The sequence below is a fragment of the Odocoileus virginianus genome, chromosome 7, assembly GCF_023699985.2.
Source record: "Odocoileus virginianus isolate 20LAN1187 ecotype Illinois chromosome 7, Ovbor_1.2, whole genome shotgun sequence".
Classification (NCBI taxonomy): domain Eukaryota; kingdom Metazoa; phylum Chordata; class Mammalia; order Artiodactyla; family Cervidae; genus Odocoileus; species Odocoileus virginianus.
The window spans coordinates 19,055,004-19,071,260 of NC_069680.1; the positions used below are offsets into that span (position 1 = coordinate 19,055,004).

Sequence of the window (16,257 nt, forward strand, 5' to 3'; positions counted from 1 at the left end):
GCATTTTCAAACACAGTTTAAACTTTGTAAATGACATTTAAAATCCATATATAATTTTAAATTTGCAAATAGGATAAAAATATGTGCCCCTCAAAAGTTTGCAGTTAAAGAGAAGAAAAATTATTTAAGAAACCAATACTGTATTTGTGAAAGTGTTTATAAAATAATAACTACTCATTAAATTAGAAGACCTACCTACATTTTCTATGTCACCTACACTGGAATCATATTAATATTGTCTTTTTTCCCCCCTTTAAAATTTTCAGGTCTGCTTTCTGTAGCCAGAACATCGTAGGACCTAATATTGCCCAGATCCTGAAACCATGCTAATCTCAGATATAATCTTGATGGATTTATTTAATGGGAGCAATGGGAAAATTAATCTCCTTCTAGCTGGCATCCAGACCAAACTTGGCCCTATAAATAAGATAGAAAGGTACAGTTGCCTTTTTTCTAAATAGGATGTTTTTCTTATTGAAAAGCTTTTATCTGAACCTTAAAACCAGACTGAGCCCTGGGATGAAGTACAGTACTGTGACCTATTGGAATCTGGTTTTCAGTGACCAAATCTGGTTTTCAGTGTTGCAATTTCTCTGAATTAAGAAGAGGTGCTCCAAGAATGGTGGTACAGACTTGTCAGTGAAAATGAGCCTCTGTCTGATTGAGTGTTTGAAGTACACTTAGAGCATTTCCAGGTGGAATAACCATTGTTCAAAACTGCTTGAAGAATATTTACTATGTTGTTAAATCTTGCTAAGACAAATTATGTCTATAGCTCATGATGTATAGTAGATGGTAACCCCATGGGTTGGTACATCTATTGATTAATAATGAAAACTAATGAGAGCACATTAGTATTTTCAAGGTGTTCCTTGGTCTTCAGAGTGAATGTGAGGTAGAAGAGATTTTGGAGCTTATCTGTGATGTTTGCATCAGTAAGTAATAGGTCCTGAGAATCTTCAGCATCTTCTTCTAGAAGCCTCCTATCACAGAATTACTTATCCCTCTGGGCCTTGAAGGTCCCATTACAAATTTGTATTTATTCTAAGGCAGCATTTCATTTCCAAAGCACTTGATGAATGCTTCGCGTTTATAATAACAATATTGTAATTTCTAAATGTGTTTTCTCTTTTATTTTGCTTCAATTTCATCTAATTCAGTTGTCCTCACCCAGTGAAAATAAAAGACGAGCGTTTTTATTTGTTCTGTTTTCTGTCACTGGGCTCCGTGTTTAGCACTAGACTATAAATATTACTGGAAAGAAATAATGACAGATACTCTGCAGGGTATTTCTTGATTCTCCTTGGTGCCTGGCTGCCAACTGAATCTTAAGAAGAGACCCATGGCTGTACATGAGCTTGAGTTGTGGTGGAAAGCAGAGAACAGAGTGGGGTTACTTTCCCATTGAACAAGGAGGAGGTAGAAGGTTGTTTGGAGAGCAAGGCGTAGTGGATGGAGGAAAGGAGATGAGGATGTCTTTAGCACAGTCGGGCTGAGCGTCCTACCTCCCTGGTGCCGTATCAGCCCGAGACCCACGACAGCCCAGGAACAGGGTGGCCAGGAGCAGCCCCAGCAGGAGGGCCTGACCCCCACTCACTGTGTCACAGCCCAGTACTCCTGAGCGCCCTGGCAGTAGAGTCAGCTGCGTGGCTCTCGGGGCCAGAAACCTCCTGCGAGAGCAGCTGCCCTCAGCCTGCACCACTGTCTGCTCAGCTGGAAGGAAGAATTGTGAGCCAGGATGCTGCATTACACTCTGTGAGTCCTGGCTTGCTTCCTTGTTCAAGGGATCTCTGGGCTGGCTCTTTCTTAGCTTGAAAAGACAAATTGGAGTCAATTAACTTCTGGGATCCCTACTTTAATTAACTATAGAATTTCTGTCCTATTGTTCTTATATCTGTCCCCTTTTTTGCTTTATAAGAATGTTATGAGGATGAAAAATAGTGCAGGAGCCAGCCAGGCAGATCTGAGAGTTCAGGGTGACAACACTGAAGTACATTTAGAGCATTTCCAGGTGGAATAACCATTGTTCAAAACAATCTGAAGAATATTTACTATGTTGTTAAATCTTGCTAAGACAAATTATGTCTATAGCTCATGATGTATAGTGCATGGTAACCCCATGGGTTGGTACATCTATTGATTAATAATGAAAACTAATGGGAGCACATTAGTATTTTCAAGGTGTTCCTTGGTCTTCAGAGTGAGTAAGAGGTATAAGAGATTTTGGAGCTTTTCTCTGTATATTGCCACCTAGGAAAGCTCCTTCTAAAAAATTCTTGTTCTCTCTGAGTGCCCTGCATTACTATAGAAGGGTATTTGTGGTGAAGACCGTTAGGAAATTCTTCTGCTTCTTGAGCGAACTGCCCTTAGTACTGAAAAGTGACTTCCCATCCCATTAGCCATCACTTCCTTCACTGCCCATCGCCATCGATTTACACTCCAAACTTGTCATCACATCACCCACAAACACCGCCTCTAAACTTGCACGTGGGAGCATCTTGCTCTTGGACCATATCTGCTTCCTCTTTAGGCCAATGGAGTGAACTTCAGATCTTACATGTAATACCATCTCTCCCACCTACACATCAGTATGAATCTGTAAACAATAGATTTGTTGAACATAACCATAATATCTATCTTATAAAAATTGACTGTAATTTTAAAATGGATTTAAAATTAATTAAAAGAATTAGCAATAATTCCTTAATATTATCTTACATTCCAGTTGTTTTTACTTTTCCCAGATTGTCTGAAAAAGGTCTTTGGGCCATTGACTGGTTTAAATTTATATCCAAACAAGATGCAAAAATTGTATATGATTAGTATGTCCCTGCCTCTAGCAATTTCCCCTCCCCCTTCTTCCACACCAGTTTTTTTTTTTTTCACACCAGTTTTAAATATACCAAATTACTTGTCCTGTAAAATTTCTCACATTCAGCTGATGAGATCCCCTTGATATCTTTTAGTACATTCCTCTCTCCTGTGCATTTCCTATAAACTAGTTACTTAGGTCAGGATACTTGTTGGGATTCAGGTGGGCATTGACCCCTTCCATGCTCGTCTGCAGGATAGACACTTTCTGCACCTTACTTAACAGCTTTCAAGTTAACTGGTGATCTTTTTTAAAAAAGTCTTTGTTGAATTTGTTATAGTATTGCTTCTGTTTTATGTTTTAGTTTTTTGGCTGCAAGGCATGTGGGATCTTAACTCCCCCACCAGAGATTAAACCCACACCACCTGCATTGAAAGGCGAAGTCTTACCACTGGACCACCAGGGAAGTCCCTGCTGGTCATCTTTTATTCATTCAAAGGATTATGTCTGTACTAGCACTTCATAGATTTGAAAGGGCTATGCCAGTTAGAGTTGTAGGTAAAATAAAACAGTGAATGTCTTTGACTTTAGTTGCTAAATGGCAGGGTAAGAGGAGAAAGGTGACTTGAAGAAGGTTTACAAGGGTTTGTGCTCTGGGAGGACTGGAAGAAAGGGGCAAATTGTGTAAAGATCCAGTTACGGAAGAGGCATTGACCTCTGCACTATGCCTAGGGCTGGAGGAGGTGCATCATAAATGTTTCTGCAGAAGTTAAGGAAAATTCACATAGCTGCTTAAGTTGTGTGTCTGTTTCCCCGGGCTCCTCAGATCAAAGTGAATAATAGAAATCACCCTGTGTAAAAGAGCCCTCAAGTTTTGTTGACTCTGCAAGTCTTCAGAACAAGCAGAGCATTTCAGGAACAGAAATATAATTTATGCCAAGTTACTGTTTGCCAGCCTTTTAAAATCTAAGCTCATGTTAGATAAACATAAAAATCTCATGTCCCTTCTGGGATTTTTATTCTTCTACTTGGGAAAATCAATTTTTTTTTCTTATGCTCTCTGGCTAAAAAGATTTGGTAAATCTTTGCTTTCTGCAGATTGTGTAATAAAAATAATATGTGTGTTTTGTGTTATGTTGTGTGATTTTTCTCCCCCAAATACATACTTATATTATAATACCAGATGGGCTTCTTGATTTTACATGTGATTCTCTAGAGTTCTGCTCTAAGTGATTTAAGTCTTATACTCAGGAGAGTGGAATGTTTCTACTAGATTTCACTCCAATATGAGGGAATGTCTGAATGCCTATATAGACTGGACCAAAGATCTTTGGTAAATGTTTTCTCACTTATAGAGTCTATTTTTAAATTTTATTTTTATTTATTTTTGGCTATGCTGGGTCTTCATTGCTGCGTGTGGGCTTTCTTTAGTTGCAATAAGTGGGAGCTATTCTCCAGTTGTGCTGAGCAGGCTTCTCATCGTGATGGCCTCTCTTTATCGTGGAACATGGGTTCTAGGACTGTGGGCTTCAGGAGTTGTGGTGCACGGGCTTAGTTGCTCAGAGGCGTGTGGAATCTCCCCAGACCAGGGATCAAACCCTTGTCCCCTTGCACTGGCAGGCAGATTCCTAACTGCTGGACCACCAAGGGAATCCCAGTCTATTTTCAAAGTTTGAGTTTTGCAAACATTTCACCTTTACATAGTCATGTATCTTTCTTTTATTTTCATAGGCTTTTTAAAATTCATTAATTTAAAAAACATTTACTGAGTTACCTTTTATGTGCCAAGCATTGTGTCTAAGTCATGGGGTTATTTGAAATATACAAGAGAGCATTGCAGAGGACATAGGAAAATAAATCTTTGATCATAATACATCATGATAAGAACCATACAGAAGCAGACACAGAGGTGACAGTGGTATAGAAAAAACCAGCTTATTCAACTAATCTCACACCTTCACTCTTCACTCATTGATCTCCTATAAAAGCAATAATGATAAAGATAGAGCAGTAGGTTTTCATTTCTGAATTCTGTGGTTATCATATATATTTTTACAAGTGATTCTATTTTGGAATTCAGTGTACTTTATTTTTCCAGTGTCTTTGGTCCTGGAGAAACAGAACTGATATTTCACTCAAACATTCACACATAAATCTATCCATCACAGATCCACTGACTGTCAGCTGTGGCCAGAAGAGCAATAATTTCTTTGAAGGTTCCAGGCTGAGAAAGCAAGTGTCATGCACAGTAGATTTAGGATGATGCCAACCAGAGCATGACTAGTCTGCTCATCTCAGGCTCCTCTAAGACACAGTCCAGTGGTCTTAGTGGAATCATCTGTGGAACAATGCCCATGAGACATGAACACAGATACAGTTATCAAACTTCAATCCATCATTTAGGTATAACCACAGCAAACCTAGGCTTCTCAGATGGTGCTAGTGGTAAAGAACCTGCTTGCCAATGCAGCAGACATAAGAGACTCAGGTTCGATCCTTGGGTCAGGAAGATCTCCTAGAGGGAGAAAGGACAACCTACTCTAGTATTCTTGCCTGAGGAATCCATGGACAGAGGAGCCTGGCAGGCTAAGGTCCATAGAGATACAAGGAGGCAGACATGACTGAAGCGACTTCACGTGCACAGCAAGCCTAACATTTAAAATAACTGAAGGCTAGAGATGTATGAGTGTATAGAGATGGGTATTTGTGTTAGCCGCTCAGTCGTGTCTAACTCTTAGTAACCCCTTAGACTGTAGCCTGCCAGGTTCCTCTGTCCATGGAATTCTTCAGGCAAGAATACTGGAGTAGGTAGCCATTCCCTTCTCCAGGGGATCTTCCTGACCCAGGGATTGAACTCGGGTCTCCTGCATTGAAGGCAGATTCTTTACCATCTGAGTCACCAGTGAGATGCGAATGCTGCTTTAAAGTTAATGAAACACCATTTTTTCTAGACTTTTACCTCAAAGAGCATGTGGGCAGCAGGTAATGCTTTTGAACCTTGTTCATTTATATGAGACAAGACCCTCAAGCTCTTTGTTTAAATAAGAATTCTATTCCAATCATAACACAACATGCGAGAGTGAGAAAAAAGGAAATGTTAGTGATTTCCTTCTGGCTTAAAATGAAAAGATATGCACACTTAGAGCTTCTGGAAAGCAGAACAGAATATAAATTTTATCTCCACAGCCAAATGTTTTTAAGTCAACCAATCAGATTTAGACCTTTTATAGGGCGAGGGTTATTTTCACAGGATATAACATCACCATCTAAATTCCAGGTGTTTTACTAACATTTTCATTATACACAACGCGATTTGCTTTTTCTCTGAAGCTGCAGGAGACAATACAATATTTTTCCTGTATTATTTGCAGAGGGTTTTTTTTACCAGTACTTCCACAGGCTCATGGATTTTCAAGGGTAAAAATTGTAATTTTGTTGGTTGTCACAAAAAGACAGACAGGCCCAAGGAGTCCAAAACACACAATTTGGAGAAAGAAAACTACAGAAAACAAATGGAATATAGGACACATACTGTTTTGTACCAACAATGCGGATGATGTTTTCTGAAATCTCAGAAACAGAAGGCTATTTCTTTTTGAACTTCCAAAATATCTTAAGATTTAATGTAGTGAATACAGAGCATGGAATTGTGAATTGGAGGTCTGGTCCTGATTTCAGAGTTAATTAACAAAGTGAACTCAGGCAAACAATTTCATTTTGAGCCCCCGTGTGTGTCCACCTTTAAAATGAAGATCATATTTATGACTTCTGGGATTGCTTTTTCATTTTGAAATCCTTTGGCTAATTAGGTGAGGCTTTACAAACACAAAGGCTTCACTGTGGTTCAGATGGTAAAGAATCTGCCTGCCAGGCAGGCGACCTAGGTTCAATCCCTGGGTTGGGAAGATTCCCTGGAGAAGGGAATGGCAACCCACTCCAGTATTCTTGCCTGGAGAATTCCATGGATAGAGGAGTCTGGTTGGCTATAGTCCATGAGGCCGCAAAGAGTTGGACATGACTGAGTGACTAACACACACATGTATACATGAATGAGTGGATAGGTGGGTGAATCAATCATTTAAAAATAAAGTTTAGATTTTCTTCAGTGTTCATAATTTTTCCCAACCATATAAGGCTCTCATTATGTATCTATATGCTTTCATAATGTACACTAATGTCCCTAATAAATTCATGTTTTCTTAAAGTTTGATTTATCTTTCTATTGCAGAAAGCCTTGCTTACTTAATATATTATTTATTAAGCTGCCCTCTAGTGGAAGAACGAGCATTTTATGTCATCCAGTGATAGCTTAATGTCAACAAACCACTGAACAACACGATACTTTTTTAATGAATCAAACTTCTGTGCTATATGCAGTGAAATTTTTAGTTCTCAAGATCTCAATATGGATTAAAGACCTAAATGTTAGACCAGACACTATAATACTCTTAGAGGAGAACATAGGCAGAATACTTTTTCACATAAATCGCAGCAAGATCTTTTTTGACCCATCTTCTAGAGTAATAAAAATAAAAACCAAAATAAACAAATGGGACCTAATTAAATTTAAAAGCTTTTGCACAGCAAAAGAAACCATAAACAAGATGAATAGACAGCCCTCAGAATGGCAGAAAATATTTGCAACTGACAAGGGATTGATCTCCAAAATAATACAAACAGTTCATGCAGCTCAATATCAAAGAAGCAACCCAATCAAAGAACGGGTGGAAGACCTAAATAGACATTTCTCCAAAGAAGACATAAGATGGCCAATAAACACATGAAATAATGTGTTTTATTATTAGAGAAATGCCAATCCAAATTACAATCAGGTATCACTTCACACCAGTCAGAATGGCCATCATCAAAAAATAATGTGCAAACAATAAATTCTGGAGAGGGTGTGGAGAAAAGGGAACATTTACGTTGTTGGTGGAAATGTAAATTGATACAGCCACTATGGAGAACAGTATAGAGGTTCCTTAAAAACTAAAAATAAAATTACCATTTGCCCCAACAATCCCACTCCTGGGCATATACCCAGAGAAAACCATAATTCAAAAAGATATATTCACCCCAATGTTCATTGCAGCACTATTTACAATAGCCAGGACATGGAAGCAACCTAAAAGTCCATCAACAGCAGAATGGATAAAGAAGATGTGATACATATATACAATGGAATATTACTCAGCCATAAAGAGGAATGAAGTTGTGCAATTTGCAGAGACATCAATGGACCTGGAATACAGAGTAAAGTAGTCAGAAAGAGAAAAACAAATATCATATAATATTGCTTATATGTGGAATCTAGAAAAATGATGCAGATAAACTTATTTGCAAAGCAGAAATAGAGACATAGACATAGAGAATGGACATATGGATACTGGCCGGGGTGTGGGGGGATGAATTGGAGATTGTGATTGACATATATATAGTGCTATGTATAAAATAGATAACTAATGAGAACCTACTGCAGAGCATAGGGAGCTCTACCCAGTGCTCTGTGGTGACCTAGATAGGAAGAAAACCCAAAAGGAGGATACATGTATACATATAGCTGATCCACTTTGCTATATAGCAGCAACTAACACAACATTGTAAAGCACTATACTCTAATAAAAATTAATTATATATATATCACTCTGGTTAAGTTCACTCCAAATTCTGATTTTGAACCAATCCTGAAATTTAAGAATAACAACATATATTAAAGGTAGAATATAATTTTTAACCCCCACCCTGATCACTGAATTGTTGCTCTTGGAGGAAGAGTGCACTGGATTATATAAAACATGGAGGACATTTTGTTTACCAAATGCAAGAATTATGTCAGTAAAGAAGGAGAAGCTTGTGGTCCTGGACTCTTTGCTGGTTTGTTGTTTGTTTTCCCAGTATACATATCAGATCAGACAAGGAGTGTACCCGTGGAACTGAGAAGCAGAGCACTAACTGTAATAGTGATGGTCCAACCTGGTGGCTCAGACGGTGAAGAATCTGCGAGATTCTTTGGGTTCGAGAGACCTGGGTTCAATCCCTGGGTCAAGAGGATCCCTTGGAGAAGGGAATGGGAACCCAACCCACTCCAGCATTCTTGCCTGGAGAATCCCACAGACAGAGGAGCCTGGTGGGTTACAGTCCACAGGGTTGCAGATAATCGGACACAGCTGAGCAACTAACACTTTCATTTTCACGTTCAGCTTCACTGTACAGGAGGAGAAACAGCAGACCTTGTGGGCGTGCTTCAGGTGTCTGTCCTCAGGTCGTATAGGAACTGAGAGGTCTTAGTCACTAGCCTCTGTTTCAGTGTAGTTGTTCTTGGTGTAGTAATCAATAAAGATACTTCTCTCCAGAGACTGAACTTTCCCCTTGGTTGAACAGCACCCAGCAGTGTGTAGACACAACATTTAAGCTCTGTCTACAAGCCAATTTAGCACAATTAGCCAGTTTTATTTTTGAAAACTAACAAAGGCATTTTAGTCAAGCAGCAAGTTAATTTTTTAAACAGAATTTCACCAGCTATTGATTTAATTTTATTAATAATATATCAATTCACTAGTTCATCCAAAAAGATGACATTTGTTGTACGTATAGTGTTATGGAGAAAATAGAAAGCTGTAAAGAGATATGGTAACTTGAATGTCACAGGGTTACATAGCCACCTTGAGTAGTATTTTATGGGGTTACATTTGACATGGTAAGTTTATGTAACAACTCTTCATATTAGATTTATATTATTCCTCACAGCAAAGGACAGAAAATAAGTAAATCTATGACAACTGATTTAATGTAAGATACATTTCTATTTTATGGAAAGATTTTATGATTAATGAATCTGAGGCTCTGATTTTTTTTTTTCTTTGTATTGAACAGGGCAAAACCTTACCATCTCTTTGTAGCTTTTGTCATTAGATTGACTTGTATTTGCAGGGATCCTCTGCATCTTTAAACCTCACCCTTTATATCCTATCCTTCTGTTGTTCACCCCATTGATGATAGACTGGGCTGAGTGGGTATCCTTTCCCTTCTCCAGGGGATCTTCCCAACCCAGGGATCGAACTCAGGTCTCCTGCATTGCAGGTGGATTCTTTACCAGCTGAGCTACAAGGGAAGCTCAAGAATACTGGAGTGGCTAGCCTATCCCTTCACCAGCAGATCTTCCCAACCCAGAAATCGAACCAGAGTCTCCTGCATTGAAGGATGATTCTTTACCAACTGAGCTATCAGGGAAGCCCAGTGGGGTGCTAGAAGGAGGATAAATGGGGCCTTGGTGGGTGAATCACATGTTGGTAAAGTGAGTATAACCCAGGCCACTATATAACACAGACACCACCAGGAGAAGGACTTACATGATTTGTTTCCATTTTCCTCACTTCACTACTTCATTTCATTTCACTTCATTTTTATTGAAGTACCATAAACATACAAGAAAGTGCACAAACCATAAATGTGCAGTTCTGTGTATTTTTAAGAGGTAAACACAACTTTGTACATTAAAAAAAAAAACACACACTAATGACATTACAGAAATCTCCTCTGTGCATGTCTCAATCATTACTCACCCAAAGGTAACCCCTCTTCTGATTTATATTACCATAGGTTAGTTTTGCTTGATTTTCTTGATTTGATGTAAATGCAGTCATAAGCATCTATTCATTCTTAGTGTGGCCTGTTAGTGGACACTTAGATTATCTCTAATTTGAGGTTATTACAAATAATGCTGCTGTAACTATTTTTATATGTGTGAATATTTATATTTTGGGTGCATTATTTTGACTATAAACCTAGGGATAGACTTGGAAGATTCATGAAATGTGCACATACTCAACTTTACTAGGAACTGCCATGAAGCTCTCCAGGTGAGTGTAGCAATTCATTCTCCTATCAGCACTGTTGAGAGGTTTCTTTTTGTTTTTTTGGATTTTTTGCCCTCACATCTTCACCACCTTGGTATTGTCAGTTCTTTTAATTTAGCCATTCTGGTGAATGTGTAGTGATATCTCACACTACTTTGTGGTTTTCATCAGTTCTAAAAGATTCTCAGCTAGTATTTTTTAAAACAAGCAAAGCACCATACCTTCCAGCTTGAGGTTAATTAATAGGGGATGAGATCAAGAACCCAAAGATATATTTTGAGCTCACATTCCTTGTAGTAAAAACAGGCTCAAGTCACAGTATTACAGAAAAGCTTATGAATCCAGGATCAAGGTCAGAGACAGACATTTTTGAGAGAGCACAGAATGAGCTATTGGTGAAACTCCTTTATCAGATGAAACTGTTGGACTTGCATAGCATTGTAGGGGAGGAAAATGATACCTTTTCCCTCTACCCTTTGCGTTGTTGACTGGGACCCCTGTAATAAAAAACATTAACAAGAAAAAAGCATACAATATAAGATTGTATATATAATGTGACACAGGAACCTTCCTAAGGAATTGAAGACTTGAACAAGCAGTTACACTTGAGCACTTTTATGCTGTTTGGTGAAGTTTGTTGAGAGTGGAAAGTCGTGGAAAGATGTGATAAGACAAAGAGTAGGAGCTTAGTGTAGTAAACTGGGGGAAGTTGTCAAGGCTTGTTCATTCACATTCTTCTCTGTGTCCCTTCTTCTGAGTACAGAAAATCACCTCTCACATGGGGGTTTAATGACCTGCTTCAAGGGAAGGGCAGAAAACCCTTCCTGTACATGCCCTTTCTCAAATTCCTTCAATTTAAAATATTCAGTATGCCGAAGGGTCATATTTTGGTGTAGTATGTCCTAAACCCCATTGGTGCCCACAGCACACGACGCATGGAATTGCTATCATTTATGTTGGAGAAGACTCTTGAGAGTCTCTTGGACTGCAAGGAGATCCAACCAGTCTATCCTAAAGGAGATCAGTCCTGAGTGTTCATTGGAAGGACTGATGATGAAGCTGAAACTCCAATACTTTTGGCCACCTGATACGAAGAGCTGACTCATTGGAAAAGACCTTGATGCTGGGAAAGATTGAAGGTGGGAGGAGAAGGGGACGACAGAGGATGAGATGGTTGGATGGCATCACTGACTCAATGGACATGAGTTTGAGTAAACTCTGGAAGTTGGTGATTGACAGGAAGGCCTGGTGTGCTGCAGTCCACGGGGTCGCAAAGAGTCGGACACGACTGAGCAACTGAACTGATGTGAACTGAAAGCATATAGGTGTAGAAAACCAGACATGTAAAGCTGTGCAAGGGAAGATGTCTGATGACTTCTCCTCCCACTAAAAGTCCATGCTGCAGGCAGAAGCACTATAAACGACCAGTTTGTGAGTCATAAGATAAACTGGAAAAAGTATACTGGGGACAGTATGAACAGCATCAGCTGTGTTGGCAGCAAAAACACTGTGACTACACAACTGAGAGTCACCAGAAGGCCAGCTGATGCGTGGCTGGATTCATGGGGAACAGTTGGTTGACAAGACGCCTTCTGATCCTGACTTGGTGTTGAGAAAAGTGGTGACATTTTGAATTTGATCGTGTTGTGGCCGTGGAAGCTGTGTTTGGCGTGCTGTGTGCAGAGAACTATGCTAAAATTCCAAGGGGAAGTGTGTTCACATGAAGGAGACCAAAACACTTTCAACACCTGTTTTCAATGCCCCAGTGATACCTGATCCTGGATTTTAAGTGAGGTACCTCAACATTGTGTTCCTTTTCCTGAATAGCCTGAACTTCTCACTTCGTCGATAAACTTAACACATAAGTTTTAATGTTGATGATAAAATTTTAAATTTTCTAAATAGAGCAAATTCTGGTGGAAAACTGCTTAATTTCCAAGATTTCAATATTTCCCAACACTTGTTAATTTTCCCCTCCATCCCCAGAATCCCCATTCCTGTCCCCCAAATAGACATGTTTTTAAGAATAAAGAAGAAACCTCCTAAACACCCTCCATTAGAATGTTTAGAATGCTGGATTCTCAGATATTCTTTATTCTTTCTGTAATACACACCAACTGGTATCTATAGCACAGTGACTCAGCTATGTGCCTATACTCGTGCATTATCTCAAGGATATTTGCCCATTGTAACTTGTTAGTATAGGGACCCAGTTTAATTAAACATTGTGCCATTATTCTTACAAATGATTATATCATCTCACTTTAACTATAAAAGTACACCCCCAAATCTCATGGGGAGCTTTAAAAATCCCAACATCTAGATCAGTCTCTAGCCCAGTTGATACCAGCATCTCTGGAGGTGAGTCCCAGGCATCAGCACTTTTTAAAAGATCTTTAGACAATTTCAATGTGCAGAAACAAAGATTGATCACAAGGCTAATTTAAGTAGGAAACAAAAGAAAAATTTCTGCACAAGTTATTAGCTTGGTTTTATTTCTCCTCTTTTTTTTTTTTTTTTTAAATCACAGCTCTCAACGACCAAACTATCTTCACTGGTTCTGAGGAGTTCTACCTCTTTCTTTTTGGGATCCCTTTTACTGAGTGTGGCACTTGACAAGTCTTCTCATTACCATTTTGGGGACTCTAGGATGTAACCTAGCTTTTATATAACTGCTGATGAAGTTTGAGATAGTGTGAAAGAAGGCCATTTTCCTCCACCTACCCTGTGTCCCCCAGAAGCCCTATATGCATAGGCATAGTGTCCTTTTATGTTGTTGTTTCATCACTGTCTGTCCAACTCTGATTCTTCGTGACCCCATGGACTGCAGCACGCCAGGCTTCCCTGTCCTTCAGTATCTTCCCAGAGTTTGCTCACACTCATGTCCATTGAGTCGATGATGCCATCTAACCATCTCATCCTCTGTCTCCCCCTTCTCCTGCTGCCTTCAGTCTTTCCCAGCATCAGTAAATGAGTCAACTTTCCAGTGAGTCAGCTCTTCACGTCAGGTGGCCCAAGTATTGGAGCTTCAGTTTCAACATCAGTCCTTTCAATGAATATTCGGAGTTGATTTCCTTTAGGATTGACTGGTTTGATCTCCTTATCATCTCCTTAATGACAAATGACATGCTAAATAGACATAGAATACTTAAAAGAGGTTAGGAAAAAAAAAAATCACAGCAGGGCTGGGCTGGAACACAATACCAAAGGGCAAGATTTCATGGCCAGGAGGGAATTACTGTACAGATACCCTCGTAATGCCAGCATAGCTGCCTGAATCATTGATGAGGAGGCTCCCCAGTGTTACCAGGTACGGTGGCAGGCAAGAGGCAATGCTTCTGCTTGAGCAGAATGAAGGAGAGATAAGAGAGGGGAGAGGTGATACAGGTGTCAGCCCTGTATCCCCTGGCCTTTGGGGAATTCCACTCCTCTGCTGAGCCTCATTCTCAGAATCCAGTCTCTGCCACCTCTCTAGAATCCATGTGGGAAAACACAAGAACAACTGTTGGTCTTTCTGCAAGTCTTTGTTTCTTATACTTTCTAACTCATGCTCACTTACTTATTCAACAAATATTTGCCTCAAGTAAGAACTTGCTTGTTGTGTTTGAAGAACAGTGCAGGGTTCAGGGTGGTCAGAGCCCCAGAGCACAAGGAAGAAAGTGAGAGGACATGACATCAGGGAGCAGAGTGACCAGCCTTACAAGACGTGGTGAGAAATTTGGAATTCATTCGAAGGAAGTTGGGGGACCAGTGGAAGATTTTGTGCTTTCTAAAAGTTAACTCCCTAATAAAATAACTTTGCCATTAACTTTTGCAGATCTGTTGGCTAAATATATGTCCAATTTTTGTGAAGAGGTTTCCTATTAACAAACTATATCAACCTGGGAAATTTGGTAATCTTTTGTGCTTTTTAAATTCTTAACTTCTTATTGGGTGTTTTATTTAATGAATTGATTCTTTTGAAGAATGACTTCCTTGCAACTTCTCTGCAAGTAAACATCTTTTCTTTTTAAAATGCTTCTGTTTCCAAGTCATTCTTTCATCCAACCCACAAGCCTTAGTGACTTTGCTGTGCTCACAAAGGAGAGCAAATTCAGGAGAACTGTCTTCCCTCCTCCAGCAGCTATAATGGATGTGAACCTGAGCTGGGCAAGGGAGATTGCTCATGGCTGGGCTATCTCAAGATGTGATGTGTGTTTGGAGGACAGATTTTGGTGGAAAGTCCACACAGCCCACCTTTGGTATCTGAGTGCTGTCTGTGTTACTGATCCACTGGGCAATTCAGCCTCACAGAAATGGTGTCTGAAGACCCAGGCAGACACTGGGTGTCCCTTGATCTCAGACTGCCTGGGAATCACAGTTCCCACAGGCATGATAAGTAACAAGCGTTGTAACAAATGCTCTACAAATCATGGATTTTAATTTAGTGACAGCAAATGGAAAGGGATTTTTTTTTTCTCATATGCTCCTTCTAAGATATAAGGGTTATAAGCATATACCATTTCTTAAGAAATACTGATAAGAATGGCCCAAACCATTAATGATGTTTGCAGCTTGTAGGAGATTTTTTTTTTTTCACTTGAACTTTTAATGGACTTTAGTGGGAAATCATTGGAAAATGAAATACTGAAATATTCTAAACTACTTTTCTACTGGGAAATAAATGGCACTCTAGAGGCCTGAATAAATCATTACAGCTAATAAAATTTCCTGATATTGCCTCCTGTAAATTTGCCCCAGGAAGATTGAATTTCCACAGATTTATACAACCAAATAAGGTCAGTCTATATAAAAGACTGCTGTTTATCCAGCATGGGGGCACCATAAATTTAGACTATTCATTATGTAACCACACCTTCAGTGGGAGCCCTTTGTAGTTTTTCTGAGACTGGAGGCTAGAAGGCTTACATTGCTAGTAGTACTTATTACTGCCAGTAAGAGAGGGCTCTATAGGATTTGTTTCAGGAGATTTGACTCAAAAGTCTGTGTCTTTAGTCATGATGGGCTTATGTTTTTTACCTCATCAAACTGATATCTCATTTTAATTTGCATCTCTCATTACTATACTTCATTTTTACATTTTATATATTTTCTTTTACATATAATTTTCACTTTTCATTATTACATTTACACAGATTTTAAATTTCTGAATATCCTTTTTATGTGCTTTGCCTATTTTATCTGAATGGTTTGTCTTTTCCTTATTGGTTTACAAAAACTCTTGGTATATAAGAGGTTTCATTTTTTGTCTGACCTACATATTGCACTTATTTTCCCCAGGTTGTGATCTGTATTTTGTTTTTACACTGTGGAGATGTTTCTAACTCTTATGAACTGTCAGGTTCGGTGTAAGAAATGAGGTTAGGACTGACTTTAATTTTTTTTTCAAATGACCCATTAATTACCTAAAATTCATGATGTTCCACTGGTTTAATGACACCTTTTATTAGATTATACTTTGATAGGTAGTTAGATCTAATGCTCCTTTCTCTACTCTCTTCTATTCATTTTTGTCTGTTTTAGTTTCTCTGCCTTCCACTATTGCCATTTGTGGGCCAGATTATTCTTTATTTGGGACCAAATGATTAT

General features: G+C 39.0%; 1 protein-coding gene across 1 annotated transcript in view; it reads left to right on the top strand.

The window, feature by feature from the left end:
- The window catches only part of PNLIPRP3 (pancreatic lipase related protein 3), a 32,547-nt gene extending 31,348 nt beyond the window's left edge, over positions 1-1,199 (top strand). The window contains exon 12 of the mRNA XM_070469876.1: positions 267-1,199. Coding sequence (XP_070325977.1) covers positions 267-330 — 64 coding nt within the window. The 3' untranslated portion in view covers positions 331-1,199. The remainder of the gene's footprint in view (positions 1-266) is intronic.
- Positions 1,200-16,257: the final 15,058 nt, after the last annotated feature.